Consider the following 20,419-nt stretch of genomic DNA (forward strand, 5'->3'; position numbering starts at 1 on the left):
CTTAAAAAGTCCTTGAAATGTGTCCAAAGTCATCAGCTCCAAGCTTTGGGTAGAATCAGAAGAGGGAAAGAGACAACATCATGGCCCCCTGGGTAAAGCTCTGGTTCAGAATCAGAGAAGCCTGGTTCTGATCCTATCTCTGAAGCTTAGCTTGTATAATTTTTAGACAAGACATTCATTCTTCTTGGGTCTCAGTTTCCTCATCTGTAAAACGGAGAATGGAACTAGAAATACCTTTGAACTTTAGATATCTGATGCTATGACCCTCAAGCTGCCTGAAGTATTGAGTGAGAAAGAAATGAATGCTTAGAGATGCCCTGGAACCATTCCTCTAACTGATTGGAGAAGGTGAACATTGAGGCGTAGGTTGCAGATGATCTCCCTATTCTGATTCTTTATGCTTGACAGGTAGCTTTCAAAAATGTGAAAGGTAACAGTAACCCTGAGGCATTTCCTGACCATTATCCTTTCCCTGAGCCCTGACTGGTGACCTGGAGTTCATGGGTGAATACATTGCTGTAATGATTAAGAACTCTGGAGAGAAAAACTCCCAACATTTCTCTCTTTAACTTGATTAAGTGGGAACTGATTCAGTGACCCAAATAGAAAACCTGGTCATATTTGGAGAAAACTATGATAGTTCCTAGAATTTGACCTAAACTATTAAGTTGGACAATATAGATAAAAATGTTCATTTTAACCTAATAAAGCAAAATACCCATTGGCTTTGTTTTTTATAGATGATGGAAAATTACTGAATTAGATAGTGTTAGACAACATTTGAGTCTAGTGTTTCCTAAGGCCCAAATCTTTTGATGTTTTTTCTAAATCAACCAGTTCTTCATTTCCTACACTACAGCTACATTCCTTTCTGGATTCAAATAGCATTTTCCTTCCTTGGATCTCGGAGGCTAATTTGAGTATTTATAGGTCACATAACTTTTGAGTCAAATCTGGGCCTCAATCCCAAGTCTGTTTGTATTATGCCAAGTTGAAGGCTCTCTCCATTGCCACATTTCTAGTTACTCATTAACTTCAGGCCTCTGAGGAACAAAGAGTAGTAAGATGCTATTCTTGCAGTGATGTGGGTGACTTTTTTAGTTCTTACATTGGTTCACTCAGGTAAAGGACTTGAGTGAATGTGTAACTTGGTTTCTTAAGTTGTCTGACGCATAAAACTATGGGATATGAATTAAAATATGAACTTGGTCTTTTTAGGATGTCTTTGAATCCATGGAACACCGATAGAAATGCATTTGAAGTCATTGATAGGTGATCAGAAATATCCGGAAATTAATTCATTTTAGTTTTACAGAGATGAGGAAAAAATTATTTTTACTTTTATTTACTTAGGATTGTCAGTTATTGATCATTGGAGCTGAATTTTCAGAAAACTTATTTTCAACGCGTTTTAAAGGAGAATAGGTATAAAATTTATTGAATGTTTCTTTATTTAAAAAAAAAAACCAATGAATCTTCTATCCCATGTTTCATCTTTGATAAAAGGAGAGAAGATAGGGCTTTTTTTTTTTTTTTTAAGTTTCCTCACTCTAGCTGGAAATTATACTTAAGGTTTTCTAAAGATTATAAAATGCAATCAAATGTCCAAAGTCTAGGATATATAAGATATGTAAGGATATGTAAGATCTTTGGTGAACTCTTTGTCAGCAGCATCTTTAGGATACTGATTAGATATGCCTTCCAAAATCAGAAATTTGGGCCCATTACAGATAGGTGTCTTTTCTTATTCCTCTGGTTGTGTGATGTTCAATAAGTCCCTTACTGATTCATAACTTTGCTCTGAGAGTAATCAGCCTCTATTAAGGCCTGTGAATTTTGGGGAAAATTATGATCTGAGAAATTTCACAGCTGAGGAGAGAGTTAGTATACCTTTACCCCAGACCAGGAGAATCAGCCCAGTTGATTCTGAAATGTGTTTGAACTGAAATCTTGGAGCTCTTTGTTGTTTTTAGACTATTATCTCTACCATAGGGTGAAGCTGGGGAGGGATTCTTAGGAAGCATCATTGCATTGCTGCCTTCCAGAGCCTGTATCTGGAACTTACAGGGTGGATTCATACTTCCCTGCCCATAGGATGAAATCGGGTGGATCCTATACTTCCCTACCTGTAAGATGAGATTATTAATCTTTTATGGTTGGAGATTGGAAATAGAAATTTTCTTCAAAGAAGCACCCAGGGCTACCTTTGAATGGAAAGTTGGGTGTGTGTTAGTTTGACAGAAAACCATAGTAGTTTGATGATAGTTTTTTGTGCAAGTTTTGATTAGGAGAAATAAAATATGTCTAATTTGACTTACCTTGCTAATTCCTTATATTTCTCAAACACTAGTTAGATGTGTGTTTTTGTTTCTTTGAGACAAAACCAGGGAGTTCATGTGCCAGGAATCCAATGATTCCTGTAAGCTTTGAAATAAACAATTTTTCATAACATGAATCAACATACAAAATTATACATCTCTATAAGTCCTAAAAATAGTCCAAAAGGAATAGTTAGTTGTATACTTAGTTGTATATTTATGGTTCAACAGATTTAAAAAGATAGGTGACCAGAATTCTTTGCTAGCCTGATGGCCAAAAAGTTCATTATCTAAAACACCTCTCTCCCCATCAATCCCAGTTGATGAAGCTTATTTATTATGTTGGTTCGGTGGGCACAGAGCAGTTTTAGAAACTAGCTGGAGGCAAAGCCCCCTGTGATGGAAAATGGCTATTTCACCCCCCTTTCCAACACTCTAAAGCAGGGGTCCTCAAACTATGGCTCACGGGCCAGATGCAGCAGCTGAGGACGTTTATTCCCCTCACCCAGGGCTATGAAGTTTCTTTATTTTTTATTTAAAGGCCCACAAAACAAAGTTTTTATTTTTACTATAGTCCGGACCTCCAACAGTCTGAGGGACAGTGAACTGGCCCCCTATTTAAAAAGTTTGAGGACCCCTGCTCTAAAGGTTAAACCCATGGCTGATCACATTTCCTTTAAAAATCTTGTGTTGATTTAATTCTTATTGGTGTTTCTTGGTGAACATGGAGGAAATGGTGTAAGCACAGACACAATTTGCCATGGTGATGTGGCCAGAATTTTGCAGTCACATCTCTTGCCCGCAACTGTTCTTCTGGAACCATGGTGCAGTTTTCTTACTCCTGCTTTTTTTTTTCTCCTTACCCTTTTGTCCCAGGGAACATAATACCTGGGAACCTGAGAAAAACCTGGATTGCCCTGAATTGATCTCAGAATTTATGAAAAAATACAAAAAAATGAAGGAAGGTGAAAACAACAAGCCTCGGGAGAAATCAGAAAGCACCAAGAGAAAATCCAGCTTTGCCAACAGTGCTGAAGAGATAAAGTCAAAAAAAAAGAGAGAGGTGAGCGGGTTCTCATCTTTTATTTTTTCTTCTTTCCTTTTCTCTTTGGAACTTGTTCAGTGGGATCTGATTTCACGGCTATTAGCTCTTTTCCCAGAATCCCTGGCTGAGGGTGAAACCCTGGAAGGAACAAAGAGCTTTCAGGGAGCAATCTTGTCTCCTGCGAGTGCCCCCTTCTGGTTGAGAAAGACAGTGGTCCATTTGGCCACAGCTTGCTGCTAAACCTTTCTTCTTCTGTAGGAGGCAGAATAGGATGATCCCAGGGAGAATGTGGATTGCTGTGTTTTGGGTGATGGGCAAAAGCTTTAACAGTGTCCAAAATGTTACTCTGCTCTCTTTTCTGCTTTGTTGCAAAGGTCATTATTATGCTTTGCCTTTTTACTTCTTTGATACCGTTTTAAATATTGGGTCAGGAGTTCATGCTGTATTGTTTCAACTTGGCTCAGCTCAGTCCTTCTGCATTTCACCTAGTAGCCTTTCAGTTTCCCTGATAGCTAGCACAAGCTGGGTTGAGTTTTTTTTGCCTCATACTATACATCTTAGGATCTTAAATCTTAGAGCTAGGAAGGAACTGAAAAGCCATTTTATTAAAGAATCTTTGCATGAATCTCACCTTCACTGCTCTGCTCCCTCACTTCCCAGCCCCAAACAAAGGACAAGAATCACATAATCCTGGTTAATAAGATATATTATTTGTTCATTATCTCTAAGTCTATCCCTTCCATTAACAGCTACATAGATCTCTATTCTGTTTACTTAACAATATATGAAGTAAAATATAATGAAAGAATATAATTTGGGAATCCTATAGAAGAAAGCAATTGCTTGAAATCTTTGTCCTCTGCTTCATTATTCTGAGTATGTGGTTTTTAATCACACCACAACTCCTCCCCTTATGCACACATCCTCCCATGTGCTGCTTAGATAAGAACAATGTAGTTATCGTTTATAGAGCCACCAATTCTTATTCCAAGAAAAAGGTAATTTTTTAGGCATTTGTAGCACTCAGAATTTTTAGATGATTTGGTAGAAATTTACCATATTGGATAGCCTTTATTATAATGTCCAAAGTAATTCTTGTCTCTTGGTAAGACAGAAAAGAGATTACCTTTACCCAGAATTGAAATAAAGTTGGAAGGTGAAGCTTTGCAAAGAAGAATGGGCCATGAGTTGTGTGCTTTTCCATATTTCCCCCTTTTGACCGCATTATTTGAAGAACCATACTTGCCCTAATCTAACAAGTTTGAACATGTTACTAGGGATTTCAGTGTATCTTCCTCCTTTCTTTAGAAGAGGAAATCTTGTGCCTTTTCCCTCTCATTTTTCATTTCTCATGACAAACAAAGGTTAAAAGAGGGGGGATTCTCCTATAACCTATCTTAGGGTTGGATAAAGTTAGGGAGCAAAAAGTGTCTAGCACAGAGCTTTTTAACAAGCCATCAGTTGCCAGCTGCTACTTTCTTAACCCAGAGTGGATTGTACTAAAAAGAATGACTTGGCCTCAAGCTACTGGCCTAGGGTATCAGGTATTAGCTAGGCCAGATTCAGAATTGAGCTGACCTTGAAAACAACCCTCAGCCATCCTCTGCCTCTCACCTCTCATCTGGGGGCCCGGCGGCATTCTCAGTAGTGCTGGCACATGGCAGGCAGCTGGAATGATCAGTGAGTATATGTTTTAAAGGTACAGGAGGGGATTGCATTTCTTTCCTTAAACCACCACAGAAGAAATTTGTTAGTCGGCATTATGCCTGATTTAAGATTACTGCCTGTGTGATGATTTTAGCATTTTCCTCGCCTCAATTCCTTTTTAGCAGCTTGAACATTTTTCTTGCATTTTTTTTTCTCTCCCTCCCTATGTGGCAAACTGTTTTCAGCCGCCTGCTATGATTTACAACTCAGTCCCTGTGCCAGCATTCCAGCTGTGAGCAGCTGTGTGCACATCTGGGAACCTTCTCTCCTTTATCCCCTCCTCCCCCAAAAAAGAGCTGTGTTCTAAGAGCCAGCATCTCCCCTTGATCCATGGAGTTTCCTTCTCAATTGAAGGTTCTATTGGGACCTTCTGAATCCTTTATGCTTTGTTTCTCCCAGAAGAGGGAGAAATGAGTATCAAATTAAAGATTTTATTATGAAAATGAAACACTAGAGATTTCATTTATTCAGGTAGACTCTTCAAATCCGGTAACATGTTGCTACTCAATAGGTTAACAATTATAATCCTGTAACAGACTTGAAAATGAGCTTTTAAAAAATTCATGGTCTGTGAATTTCAACCATCAACTTACTAACAGCCAAGTTTGCAGCAAGGGCTGACAACTGAGTTTGGACTGAAGAGAACATTGCATTTCAGTCAACTTTGGATAATCCCCTAGTGAATCAAGAGTGACCTCATCTTTCCTACTTTATATCCATCTCCCTCCTGGAATGTAGACTATAAGATCTGAAACAGGAGGGGGCTGGGGCCAGTTAAACACAGAGAGGATAGAGTGTAATAGGATATAGGTGTCTCAATGCCATAAAACCTGTGGCCAGCCATTCCTATATTAGCACAGCTAATTGGTAGGTGACTGTTGGAAAAGTTATATTGCAAATGGCAGGCATTATTTGTGAACATCTGAAAGTAGATTCTACATCAGTAGTCTACCACTTCTGTGGAGAAAGAGTGCATTTTCTCATTGATCTCTTGGAACTAAGAATGGGTCATTGCATTTAATATGTTTTCTTAGGTTTTGTAGTAGGTTTTTTTTTTTTAATTTATATTATTGTAGTCAATTTTGTATTTATTCATGATTCTACTTTTCTTTATGTTAATTCAAACAAATCTCATATTTCTTTGAATTCCTCAATATTATTTTCTTAACACAAAGACAGTCTTTTACATACATTACATTCACATATCACACCATGTTCCAACCATTCCTCAAAAGTAGATGTCTCCACTGTTTTTTGCTACTACAAAAAATCCTGCTCTGAATATTTTGGGGAATGTGGACCCTTTCTTTGTCATTAACTTTCAGGGATGAGGGGGCTTTTTATGGTAAATAAGATCTATGGATGTGAACAATGTAGTGACTTTTCTCATGTAATTTTAAATTGTTTTCCAGAATTGTTGGACTACTTCACAGATCTACCAATATTGTATCAGGAGGATTTTTCCACAACTTCTCCAACATGAGCATTTTTTTTTTTTAATCATCCTTGTCATGATGGATGTTTGCTAAAATCTCTGAGACGTTTAATTTACTTTCTTTGACTAATATTGATTTAGAGAGACTTTTTATATGCTTGTTGACATTTTGCATTTTTTTTTTCTTTTGAAAACTGCTTATATCTTTTGATCACTTTTCTAATAGGGAATGGTTTTTTCCAAATCGGGACCTTTCATTCTGAAAAGATGAAAGTTCAGAATGAAATGCTTTCACATTTTTCAAATCCTCAAACTAAGGAGCTTGAAATTTAAAAGAATTAATTATAGAACAAATAAAAGGTATTCTTTATGTAGTAAGTTGATTGTAAACTTGGGAAGTGCCAATCCTGGGTGCAAATCTGACCTTAGTAATTCTGTTATCCTGAACAAGTCAATGAAAGCTGTTTGCCTTGGTTTCCTCATCTGTAAAATAAGCTGGAGAGAAGGAAATGGCAGACCATTCCAATATCTTTGCCAAGAAAACTACAGGTGGAATCATAGAGTTGAACGTGACTGAAAACAAATGAATGAATCAAGCCTCTTCCTAGAGTTGGAGCCAGTGAAAATGTTTTCAGCTTAACTTAGGTTGCTCTCAGTAGATCAGAGAATAGTCAGTAGTTTTCTTTTCAACCAAATTATTATAATGCCTCCATTTTTGTGTTTGTAGCAGAGCAATGATATTGCCCGGGGCTTTGAGAGAGGACTGGAGCCAGAAAAGATCATCGGGGCAACAGATTCCTGTGGAGACTTAATGTTCCTAATGAAATGGTGAGAGTTTGTGTCTCTCTGATTCAAGCAAGCATTTACTGAGTCTGCTATCACTGTACCACAAGCACGGTCCTATGTTCTAGGGATACAGAGACAAAAGAGAAACAGTTTTGTCACTGGCTTAAATTTATATGCAAAGTAGAGCAACATTCAGGATTGCTGAACTCAGGAATATTGATCATCTTCAGGGATCCTTAACTCTTTAGACTTTCTTCGAAAGTCCCCCAGAGTAAGTTGATTTTTTTTTTTTTTTTTTGGTGGTGCAGTTCTGATCTAGGATTATTACAAAGGAAATCCTCTGGCTTCACTATTAGGACAAACTTCCAATAGAACACATATTATTTACCAGGGTAACTATGATGATGTTGTTTGTGTAGTTTTTGTCTTTTTTTGTGATCATAATAAGTCATAATCAGTCTTGAAACCTTGTGTGGCATTGGAAAAGCCAAGAATGACTGAGGCTTCCAGCCATTATTGAGGAAGAGATTTTCAAATGATGAGATTAAAAAGAAAAAAATTGTTTTCACAATCATTTTTAAGACCAGTACTGTCCAAAGTTATCTCATCCGGAAGAGGGAATGGCTCTTTAACAGAGTGTAGTACTTCCCCTCACCTCTGTCCAGCTTTGCTTTAAAGATACAAGGTGATTTATGATAAGTCCCCTACCAGACACTGCCTTCTCTCTGATTCAAGTGCTTTAGGCTCAAGATGAAGTCTGGTCTCTAAATACTGGAGGGCTCCAGCTTAAGGACCACGGAGGAAGCTAATTATCTTAAAAGTGGTTTAATCAGTAGGTTTAATATTTTATCTGATGGAAGAGCTGGTAGTAAATTACCAAGAAACCTGTGTTTGAAGAGCTAGTGCAGTCTGTGGAGAGGAACTGATAGAGACTGTCCCTCTTATTCAACCACATCATCCCTGTGGTTTTTAAGTCAGATTAGCCAGTTTTTCTATTTAAAAGTCCCTGTCCTATGTAGGCTTTCCTTCTGCATTAATGTCTACATTCTCCCCAACCTCTTGCTCCTTCATTTTAATAATTGACTCTCCTGTAAAATTGGAAAGTATCAAATTTGCTAGCTTTTCAGCTGAGCCTCACAATTACAATGCAAAGAAAATATCAAGATGTTGCAGCTAGCTCCTGATTATCTATGGCAGGGGGAAAAGGGCTATCCAGGGTCACTGTAATTCACATTAATCCAAATCTCATTTTAGTGGATACCAAGCAAGAGCTCTAAGAATTGCTGAAAGTTGTCATTATTGACCAAGTTGTGTTTCCATTTCCTTTTGTGGTTTATCTCCCTTTCTCTGAAGATGGTGATAGTTTTAATATGACCTTAATAAGGAAGGTGTGATCAACAAGTAAGCTAATTGGCCTTTTAGTAATTAATTAGAGGTTGGCCATGTTTTTTCAAGATCACAATCTATGTGATAGAAAATGATGAATGTTTAGCATAAACTATACAATTTGGGGTTCGGACCTAATTTTTTCTTCTGGTTACTGGAACAAACATGTTGTGATGAAGTTTTACAAGTACAGTATACTTGAAATTTTCCGTTCTCTCAGCCATGAATTTCACTTTTAAACAAACATCTCTGGGTTTTTTTCCCTGTCCCTGAAGAGACTAGTATAATGTAAAACTCATGAAATGTTTGGAGTGTGTTTTCTTGAATTTTTCTCTTTTAAATGTGTCTTTTAAAATGTAAAAACTCTACCTTCGACCTTGAAATAGCACTTCAAGTTAATAGCACAAAGGACAAGGGATTAATGTTTTCTTTGCTGAATCACATTTTCCCTATTCACAAAATGAGGATTGTCACTTATCTCATTCTGTGGAGGTGCTTGCCATTTAGCACAGACCTTATTTGGATAATTTTTGTATCTGTATCCTCAAGCTCATTTTCTCTCTCCAGGAAAGACACCGATGAAGCTGATCTGGTCCTTGCAAAGGAAGCCAATGTAAAATGCCCACAGATTGTGATAGCATTTTATGAAGAGAGACTGACGTGGCATGCATATCCTGAGGACGCGGAAAACAAAGAGAAAGAAACAGCCAAGAGCTAAAGCAGGGGTGGCCTCTGTCATTTCTCTTTGTATATATAACACATTCACTTCCCCACTGCCTCCCCTTTCCCTTCTAGCCCCACTACCCCTTCTGTCCTAAACACATCCATAAAAAAAAAAAATGTGCTTATTACTGTGCTACACAGAAGAAATGTTGGTATTGGTTCTCATAACATAACTGATGGTCTGATTCATGATGTGTCTCTAGTGAAGACCAGCCATTTACATACTGTGTGTAATCCACCCCATTCTCCCTTTGCCCTGACTCTTTCCTTCTCTTCTCACCGACTCCTACCCCATTCTTCCCCCCAAGATGATGTTTAGCTTTTTAATCATCTTAGAGTCTTGATCTTTTTCAGGATTGGATTTGAGGGTTTTGTTACAATGACGATCATTTTAGTTATTTGCTTTGGTTTCATTCAGTGTATTGATGACCAGCAGGCCTCAGAATTGAGGTGTCGGGATAGGGTGGGGAATTCGGGAAATTTTGCAGGCTATACTTTGCCTGATTTTTATAAAGCCACTAGCAACTTAGTTACCTGCTAGGCTTTCCCCAGCCCCAAGAATACAGTGTGCCCAGTGAGGTCATGTGGACCTTGCTCCCTAACCTCCCAATAGAAATACTTGGGGCCCTGGAAACATTATAAAAATATTTCTTGAAGTACCTCGGACCCCTAAACTCATGTCTTTTAGCAGGCTTTATTTGCAAAAAGAGTCCAAAGTGACAGGATTGTTAACAGTTTGACTTGTTAGCTGTAGTGCATGTGGATGGGGAGGAAATCTAGTTCATTTCTTTTTGTTATTAACATGAGGTGTGTATATATATATATATATATATATATATATATATATATATCTCCCTTTTATCTGGACTGTGTATTTATGTAAGTGTGAGTGACTACCTGGTGCTTGTGCCAAGATCCTAGGTGTTTCTCTCTCTCCTTCCCCACTCTTTTCCCTCTTTCTTTCTCATCTCCCTTCTTTTCCTCTTCTCTCTCCATCACTGCCAATTCTTGTAGCCTCCCAAAGCATTCTTCTTAACTACCAAAGAGGCTTCAAACCATTCCCCCAACACACTTTGTTCTCCTTACTTGCTCTTAGGGAAGCTAAGTCTCTTATACTCCCCATTCTCTCCACACACCATCATTAAAGTGGATAAAGGGAAAGCTCTCTGAGAAGAGCCATTGGCTACAGCACCAACTATGAAAATGTATCATATTTAAGGTTCCAGATATCTTCACTTCTTGATTTTGGCCTCCATTTGTACATTTTCTTAATTTTTTGATGGGATTTCCTTACTTTTCTGGAATGTGGCCCTAGTAAAGAACTAGCTGGGCTGAAGGTGGCTAGACATTTGCATCTTGACACAACCTCTTGTTGATCTCCCCATCAAAATAGATTCTTTGATTTCTTGATGTAGTGTGATTGTATCCTAATCCTATCTTTCTCTCCTTCCTCTCAGGCTAAGAAATAGGTCATTTCTTTTTCTCTTTGTGGTTGGAGTTTAGCAAATCATGTAAAGAAAAGGCAAGAATTTAGGGATTGTAAACTACAGTCCTACTTACATAGAAATATAAATAAGTTTAGAATTAGCCTTAACTCCATAGGATCAATTGCCCCCTGAGACTGGTTTTTGTTTTGTACACACTTAACTCGGTGGAAAGAAACATTCTACCATTGCTAGAATGTTCAGAGTAAAGGGAAATAGATATATTTCTCTAATCTATAGATTTCAGATCATATGCAAATCATGCATTTAATCATAGTGTTTGTGAACTCCTTTGCCTAGCAATTCAGCTACTGGCTTGAGTTTTGTGCATTTTAAAAAATTATCAGACACAATACTACACTGCTCTGTAGAGAAGACAGGTGTTTCTTTCTATAGTTTAGACAGGCATGATGGTGCTTGAGTTGATCACCAGAAGGTGTTCCCCATTTATGGCACTGTGATTTAGTAACATGAAATTCTCTACCTTCAGTGATTAGAAGATTTTAATCTCTTCTCTCTCTTTGTTTCTATTTAACAGCAAAGACCTTAAACAATTTAGGCACAAGAACAATTAAGAGTTGATCATACTTGATGAAAGGAAAAAAGAGAATTGGTAGATACCTGAGGGCATTGATTCTCCTACTCCTTAGTTAGCTGGAAACTGGTAGCACAAAATCTTTGAGTAGGTAGGCTACTTCTGGGCCTGCTGTTGACAGCAACAGTTGTCAAGTGGTCTTTTGAATGAAATTGAACAGCTTATGTGAGACCTATGAAAAGTTCATTGTATTCTGGTGTTTTTCTTCTGACAAATGATTCCTAGGTCATGCACTGCTCCTCACCACACTAATTCCCACCTTTATCCTCTGTCCTATCTATTCTTTTGTCATCCTTTGGATACCAGTGCCACACTGGATCTTTGCCAGTACTGCTTTTACCTCCATCCCTATATCCCCCCCATCACAGTTATCTGTGATAACTTTTTTCAGGAATGTAGGGGGAGGCCTTAGTCCCAGGCTGGGTGACTGACTTCACCCTCCCTTCCCTCCCTCCTTTTATATAGGACTGCTGTCAAAGTTTTAACAGCAGATGTCTGCCTATCATCCTAGGAATTCTTTTTTCTTTTTTTTTTTTTTTTTCCTTTAAATAAAACAGCTGATGTAGGCTTTCTTGGTCCTTGAGAAAGTAGATTCAAGTAGGACCGTGTTTCTCTGGAACCCTGTGCCCTCAGAACAGTTAATAGCTGTGGTTTAAATATTTTCATGCCCAGGTCTTAGAGATTAAAAGTATTTGTTGGACTCTGAAATTATCATCCAAAACCTGTGATCGTTTCCAATAAGTTCTAAATACCTAGTCTCCTCCATAGTCTTCAGACAAACCAAATGGGATAAATTTGGAGGGGAGTGGGGCAGCCACGGATAAGCAGATTGCCCTCATATGGCAATCTTAAACTGTCCAGCTGCTGGGAATATCAGCAGGAATAAAATCAATCTCCTTTTCCCCCTTTTATACAGAAATCCAGTTCTATCTATTTTAGGAAGCTGCTGCTATCTTCAGATTATCTTAAATCAGAGAAATTCCTACACTCTCCTTATGCTCCTTGGCATTTTTCTTTTTTTATGTGTTACGTATGTAACACATTAAAAGTCATTTAAAATCATTAAAAGAACAGTTCATGAATTTAAAAAGTAAATTTCATGTGAAACTATGAGTAGCTGTCACTAGACCAAGTGAGCTGTGCCCAATCCCTTTGGTCTGGTTACATGATTCTGATAAAGAGGATCATGGAGGTAGCTCCCAATCTAGGGTGGGACAGATCCTGTAATCATTCAGGACCACTCTCAATCTAAATGCATGTTCTTAGATTGTCATTAATGATATGTTTCAGGCTTTTAATTGTTTGCTTGATGATTGATAACTGGGAACCTGTTTTGTGGGTGGCAGTTGTGACTGGCAGAGGGTTGAGATGTTGTCATAGGTCTCTACTACTTTGTGAAACAGATTCACTGATGTGTATGGCATGACAAGAACATTGTGTCTGCCAGAACTTTGTCGATTCTCTTCCAGATATCAGAGTTGGCATTTGAGGTGCCATATTATCCATCTTTGCAGTTAATATTCCTAGAACTGAGACAATATCCTAAATGGATATTATGTCACTGTATAGGGGCAGAAACTTGGTAGCACTAAGAAACCATCAATGAGAAAATGGATCTCCTTTTTCCTCTTAATTTGCTCATTAGTATTAGTTTTTGCAGTCAATGTAAGCCCCAAAAGATTGGTCTAGATCTAGAAGTTCAAGTTTGACTGGTGTTCCTTCAAAATCGAGAGAGGGATCTTCTGATGGAATTGAAGTGCGCTAGCTTGAATCGGCATCTCTCTTGGTTCAATTTCAATCAGATGTTGGTTCTTTCCCTGCAGATGGATTAGTTATGAAACCATGGGTGAATTATACACTGTGTCTTTAAGGTCCACCTTCCTTGTACTCTTAACTCACATCTTTAGAAGGATCTCAACTTTCTTTCCTATTCACTTTTACACCTTAGAAGCCCACCCTGCTGTCATCTCTTCTCATCAGACCAAATCATAAAGACTTGGGCATGCATAAACACATGTGCCAAATGCATTAGGAATCATTCTTGTATTTTTCTTGACCCTGAGGAAGCGATGGATTTTAACCACTACAGTTTAGAGTAAGTGTGAGTTAAATGGTAGGACTGGGTCCCTCCAAAATGTGATAATCATTCTTAATCCCTTGGATTTGGATCTTTATGGAAATCTGTCTGTAGGAGAACATGAGTCTATATGTTTATGCCAGGCAGGTGGTTGTCTAAAGATCTAATAAGGGAGTTAGGAAAGGGACTTGTTAGAGGAGAAGGATTGTGGTATAGAGGAGAGGCATTTCCTAATTGTCTGAGGGCTTAGGTTTTGGGTTAGAGGAAACTAAAACTATTTTGCCAACCTTGCTAGAGGGTTGTCTAGTCCACCTCTCAGGTTAAAGGAAGCTTCATGACAGGTGTGTCCCATCATCATAGTGACTTTATTCTCCCATTATTAGGACAAATGAGTAGTGGTTTATGTGCTTCTCAGATTACAGGTCTTTCCATTTGTAGCCCTGCCCTAAATTCCTGGTGGTCTGGATTGAAAGCTGCTGCTGGAGTGCATTTGGTATGCATTCTCCTTTACAAGAAGACCAAGCTCAGTCCCTTTGCACATTTGTAGAGAAATCCTTTACATTTCTGATTTTGTGTGTTCCTTAAGGTATTTTTGGCCTTATCTCCTCAGGGCCCAACTCACTGAGGTTTTGAGGTGATAAAAGAGTGCCTTATGGACCAGATGGAGTATTCAGGGATCAGATAACTCTGGTTTGAATGATAGTGTTTGGAAGTTAGTCACTAATGTTCTGTTGGTAGAGTCTGCATTTTGAGTTTTGTTTATTTTCTCTAGTTGTGGTGATGGATCTGCACTGATCCATTCTCTTGCCTAGTTTTTTGTTACCAGTAGCATGTACCTGCAAGATGTTGGCTCCATGTTAGAGGTTATCATGGCCTGTAACCTTGGAATAGAGGGACATTAACTATCCCAACCAGGAAATCAGCCTATGATGTTGGCCTTTTCATGAGTGATGTGTTCTTTTCAGTTATGTTAAGCTGGTCATAGGTTTTATCTGTGAGTGATTCATTTGATTCATAACTCAAAAAATGTGTTTGTCCTTGAAGGGGGGGACAGCTTCTTTATGAAATGGGAGTCCTTGATCCTTGTTTCTGGCTTAGAGTCTTAAAACTGAAAGAGTACTTGATACAGTTGAATCTTCATGACTTAGGGTCTTTTGGGGCAGAATTGGATTAGATAACACTTCTTTTGTGGAATTTCCTTATAGACAAGGACTTTGTCCCACACTTTTTTGTGCCATCAAAATACCTAGCATAATGCTTTCTATCTGAGAGATTCTCAGTAACTGCCAGATTTGCCCAAACCTAATTTGAGCTTATATCCTTGCTGTTAAAAAGCATTTATTTTTGTTGAATAGCTGCATGTATCCCCCTTTGTTAAATAAGTAGGAAAACTTATATCCTTTGACAGACTTTTTGCTAGAGCTATTCAGTACCCTTTTAAAAATTCCTTGGTCAAATTTTTTTTAAGTGATTAGAAAGTCTGAAAACAAGAAGGAAAGAGTAAATGGGAACTTGGATTAGCCACATGTAAGCTGCTCCTCTCTTTGAATGGGTGAAGACTGCAAAAATATTTCCAGTTTTTTTTTTCCTCTTCAGCTGAATTTCTTGGGTTTTAATCTACCTCATTTTATCAAAATAAGTTTCTTCAGCTCGTGTCATTGCTGCTTTCAGTGTCTTCAATGACTAGATTATTTCCTAAGGGTGGTCACCTCACAGTGAACACATGTACTTTTGCCTTTTTTCTCCCCGTCTTTGTTTTCATATTGCTTCATCCTTTCTCCTGGAACAGTTTTTTCCATCTAACTCGTTTATGTTTGTGGGAGGCAGCACTTCTAGGGCCTATTGCCTCTGAGATTAGCAAGGGAAGGAATTTTGAAACAAGTTGTTGATGAAGGCAAGGCAATCACTGGAGAAACCTGTGCTCAAAGGCAGCATACACAGTGAGAGCCATTAATTAAGACATTTCAAAGTCAACTTATTGTGGTCATTAATGTCACAATAGATCAAAACCTCATTATCGCAGGCTCAGTAAGAGCCCTCAGTATTAATCGGAAAATCTAATAGGAAACTATTATAGAGAAATTAGGCCAAATTGAATCCAATGAACTTCCCATCTTGTTATGCTCTGTTTTAGGGTGTGACCTGTGAGGCCTGGTGCAAGCCCAAGTTAAGTCCAGCTCATTTTGTAAAAGGTGCTATCCTTCCCACAGCTTGAAATTAGTCAACTAGGTCATCCTTGTTTCAAATACCCAATTCAAAAGTGTTAATGTCTAGGTCTTACAAGAATTTGTTGGTTGACCTTTCAGGAACTGGTGTTTCCCAAGTATAGATCCATATGTACACTGAGGAATTTGAGACAGAAGTTCTTATCCTTTCCCTCAAAGCAGTTAAAGTGTAATTGAATTGCTAGGTTTGAGTTTGATGTGTTCAGTCTTTTTTGAGGCTGGCATCAGTGTTCCAAGTTTGAAATAATATTTTTGCTATGGATAAAATTTCTTCAACATTCAAAGTTGATCTGAAGAACTAAGAATAGCTGCTCTTTTTACCTTCTGTCTTTTTGTTGCTAAATTATTGATTGAGAAGGAAAGAATGAAGCAAAATATGTCTAATTGGGGGAAAACGCATTGTTTCATGAAATAGTGAGCTGCCGGTCACTGGAGGTATTCAAATTGAGGCAATTTGGCCACTTGGAATCTTGGTTGTTGTAAACAGGATTCATATTTTAGGAAGGGGTTGGACCAGATGCCTCTCTATAATAAGTTTAAGTCAAAGGCCCCATATAAATTTAAAAGCAGCTTTTAAACCATCTTAAGTTCTATTTATATACTATTGATCTTTAGTTGTTTTGAAAATGCCACAGTATTGGAGATGAGATGTTACAGAAAGGAAGGGTGTCTTCAGAGGAGGAAGAGACAGCATGGGACAGTGATAACCACTGCAATCCTTGCCCTGCTCAGCTTTGTCCAAAGATTGGACACCTGATGGCAGCCTTCTCTGAAGAATTGGCAGCTCAGAGCATTGCAGAGACCACCACTGTTGAGCTCTTCATTTTCCCTCTCAGAAAAAGCATCTGCTCACCCATTGGTTTCTGATCCTGAAGCATTTCACTATAGCACCCAGAAGAATTAGTGATTTGATCCTCCTCCCTGTCCCCATCCTTGATGCAGGTTGGCCTTGATCTAAGCAAATCTGATCATATTAATGATAGATGTTAAAAACAAATCCATTGGAGTTGAATGGGGGTAGGGGAATAATTTTTCACCTTACCAAAGGATTCTTTAAATAACAAAGAAAAAAAAAAAGACAAACAACTGCTGAGTTTAAAATATTTGATTTCCTAAAACAAAACAAAACAAAAATGTGCACAGCTTTACCAGAGAGTTCTTATGAGCAAGGATTCATCTATTATGCCCTGTAACCTTGTAAGTGTCCCAGGTGCTCTGGTAAGTGCTCAGTGTTTGTTGTTTGAGAACATCTTTTGTGCAAAGGGAGGTACACCTACACACGTTCCTATCATGCAAACCTGCAAGAGTCCAGTCCGCTCTATGAAGATAGGGAGTCTAGGAGGATGTAACACAGGAGTTGGGTGTGATGCTAGGTCTGGTGTCTGCTGACCCCCCTCAACTGACTCATGATGGATGACTTTGGGCAAGTCATTTACTCTCACTGCCTCAGTTCCCCCATCTGCTAAATGGGGGCAATAATACTGACCTACCTCACAGGGGTGTGAGGCATTGCCAATTGCTCAAAAAGTACTTTAGGATCTTTAGATGGAGGATGCTGGGAGCTGAAGTCTAAGCCTGGCCCGGGCTTTAGTCCTCATTGAACTGTCTCCAAGAGTGGAATGACTTAGCAACCCAGGCCATTTTTCTGTGTATCCTAATCTCCCTGTTCCTCTAGTCACCTTTTCATCAAAGCTGCTAATTCAGATGTTGACAGTGTTTTCATAAATGTTGGCGTCTAATAGCCAAGAAATAATTGTGGAATTTTAAGGGGGGGAGGGTAGGCACTTTCTGTTTTCTTTGTCTTTCCACAGAGAAGGTGAAGGTGTTTCTCTAGTATTTGGATTCAAATCCCCATGGGGTAAGAGCAGAGGCCCAGGCAGCAGTTTTTGATACTATTCTTTCTTGACTATATCCATACATTTACAACTGATTTGATCTTAGGACAGCAACATCTTTACCACCATCTTTATGGAATCCGCTTCCTCCTGGGATCTTGTGTGCCTCCCCTTCCTATTTCCTATGTAAGGGAAGAATATGTATATTGCCACATTGGAAATAACCGTTTTTAGAGTATTGTTACATTTAACACTCCCAAACTAGAGTGTTGATGCTCCCTAATATTTCATCCAAGCCATTATATTCAGCATCTATTATCTCTCTTCTGGGTTCACAACATGGACCTGACATTGATTTTACTGGTCTGGTTTGGAATGACTTCTCTGGGTCATGTTTTGTTTTTTTAGACATGGGCTTATGGACCTTACTCCTTACTCAGTTTCAGGAGACTCATCCAGTCCCTGTCCCCGATAAGATCCATGGATTTTCCTTCCCTTGCCCTCATCCCTGGATTTGTAACCCACAAAAAAGCACAAGGTCTTGGCCCCTTGCTGCTGCTACATGTTCCTTTTTGTGTTACACGGACTTTTCTCCTTACTCTTCGCCCAGCATCGGAAATGCCAAGCATAGCTCTTTGAAAATCTGGACGATGGAGAGTTCTCGGCCACCACAAGCCAGGAGTTAGAACTTTGAATACTGGCAACATAGCTCTTCCCAGCCACATCCCCAGACTGGGAGCCAGGCTGGCCCAAGACGCTAACGCATCTCTCGGCACCATGCTTCGAGATGGCTTTCTTTACCATCCAAAGCAGATCGGATCACAATTTGGAGCCAGATGTCTGGATGGAAAATGGGAGATTGAATTTTCAATGGACTTTGTTTTATTGGGGGAGTTTGGGGTGTGCTTTCTTGGTTTGATTTTAGTCAGGTTTGGCTAATTTTTTTTAAAAGGAAAATGATGTATGTTACACCTTTTAAATGTAAATGTTTAAAAATAGGCATTTATGTGTTTCCACAACTGACATCCAATGCAGACCTCATTCTCTCCCCTTCCACCATCTTCCTCCTTTTCTCCCTCTTTTCATACTCTTGTATTGGTTCTAATAAATGGTTGCTTTTCAAATCTGTATCTTGGGTGATATTTTAAAGAAACTGGGCAAAAATGTAGCCCTATGATCTGTCTATTGCTCATGTTCAATTCTACCCTTTTGCAATTCCAGAAAGCCACTAGGTCTTCTAAAAGGGTTCACGGTCTCAAGAGTGTCCACAGTCTGAGGAATGCTGAATGGCTTCTAAGATACTGAGTATCATTCAAGAGAAATAGAGATGAACTTGACAATATCTGGCCTACTTGCCCAAATATGTAGTGGAAATCAGATAAGTACCAAGTTCAGGGAGAGGCACAAATTCTCATGAGGGAAGAAAGATTGATGGAAGAGCTAGACTCACATGATGGTATTTGTGTCCACCAAGTAAGTTGGCCATTGGTTATTCACACTAATGTACTCAGTTCACAAAAGAGAATAAAATGTATCACACTTGGCTATGGAATACATTTCCTTTGTGTGTTAGGTTACAATTTGCTTTATTTGGGGAAATTGTGAAATGCCTCCCTTCCCTGAGTGCACATTAGCTGTTGGGGAACATAGCCAAGAAGCTACTGGGTGGCAGTGAGAAGCCAGCCTAGGAGTAAACATATGCCACAGATGATTCAAATACAGATAATTAAGAATGTGCTACTCTGTATTGGCCTGTGATATATTCTGGCATTTTAAGGAGGTGGGCAGGATTTTTTGGAAGAATGAGGGTAGACTCTGCCTTGCAGTAGTATCCTGTTATCCCCAAACATTTTTTGACTTCCCTAAATATACTCCTTCTCAATGCTTAATGTTTTCTTCCTCTCATTGCTTAGTTATAGTATCTTTCCAGCCTAGGCTCATAAAGTCTTATGGAGACGTCTATAAGTTGGCTGACTTTATGACCTGAGAGTCCATAAACGTGGGACAAGAGAGCCATTTGGTCCGCCTCAGAGTAAGACCCTTCAGCACGTTATTCATATCCTGTTTTTTTAGCCTGGGAATGCTGTCTCCATTTTTCTCTGATCTCTTGTTCCCACCTAGTTCCCTTGGGTTCTTCTCCAAAGGCAGGACTCCATTAGAATCATAGAACATTGTGCTGGAAGGATGCCTTGGAGAAATGTTCCTAACCTGAAGTCTTGGCACTTATTTAATGTTTTGGTGACTATTTCAATATGATTGGTTTCCTTTGTAAATATGTGTTTTGTCCATTTAAAAACAATTCTGAAAAGGAGTCGATAGATTTAGATTGCCAAAGGGGTCCATGGCCTCTCTCCTACTCATTCAACCAACCCCCCACCAACTTTAGCGCCTACACACCCCTCTCATTTTAAGATATAGATGTGATTAAACATATCTAATCCTTGACCAAATCAGGACTAGAGCTCGAGTCCTGACCATCTAGAATTCACATTTCAAATAGCCAATGAATATATTATGTCCACTATGCTCAAAGCATTGTATTGGACAATACAAAAAAAGAAATATTAAGGGATCTTATTAGCTTCTAAGAACTTACTGTGGCACATACAAAAGACATGATAGAGGGAGATTAGGGCAAAAGGACGGGGGAATTTTAAGCAGAGAATATTTTGAACTGCAACAAAGTGTATAAAAAATAATGTGAAATATGGTTTAAAAGGTTGAAGCCAAATTATGGATAATCTTCGGTACCAGTCTAAAGAATTTTATGCTCAATGTAAAAGTCACTGATGATTTTGAACAG

General features: G+C 38.7%; 1 protein-coding gene across 2 annotated transcripts in view; it reads left to right on the plus strand.

Annotated features, from left to right (window-relative positions):
• The window catches only part of CBX5 (chromobox 5), a 39,417-nt gene extending 20,673 nt beyond the window's left edge, over positions 1 to 18,744 (plus strand). The window contains exons 3-5 of one of the 2 annotated variants that reach the window (XM_012551565.2): positions 3,195 to 3,381; positions 7,233 to 7,333; positions 9,245 to 18,744. In XM_012551565.2, the coding sequence (XP_012407019.1) occupies positions 3,195 to 3,381; positions 7,233 to 7,333; positions 9,245 to 9,395 (439 nt within the window). In that variant the 3' untranslated portion in view covers positions 9,396 to 18,744. The remainder of the gene's footprint in view (positions 1 to 3,194; positions 3,382 to 7,232; positions 7,334 to 9,244) is intronic. The other variant, XM_012551567.2, reaches the window with a different exon arrangement.
• The last annotated feature ends 1,675 nt before the right edge of the window (positions 18,745 to 20,419 follow it).

This window comes from Sarcophilus harrisii, chromosome 5, assembly GCF_902635505.1.
Source record: "Sarcophilus harrisii chromosome 5, mSarHar1.11, whole genome shotgun sequence".
Taxonomy (NCBI): Eukaryota; Metazoa; Chordata; class Mammalia; order Dasyuromorphia; family Dasyuridae; genus Sarcophilus; species Sarcophilus harrisii.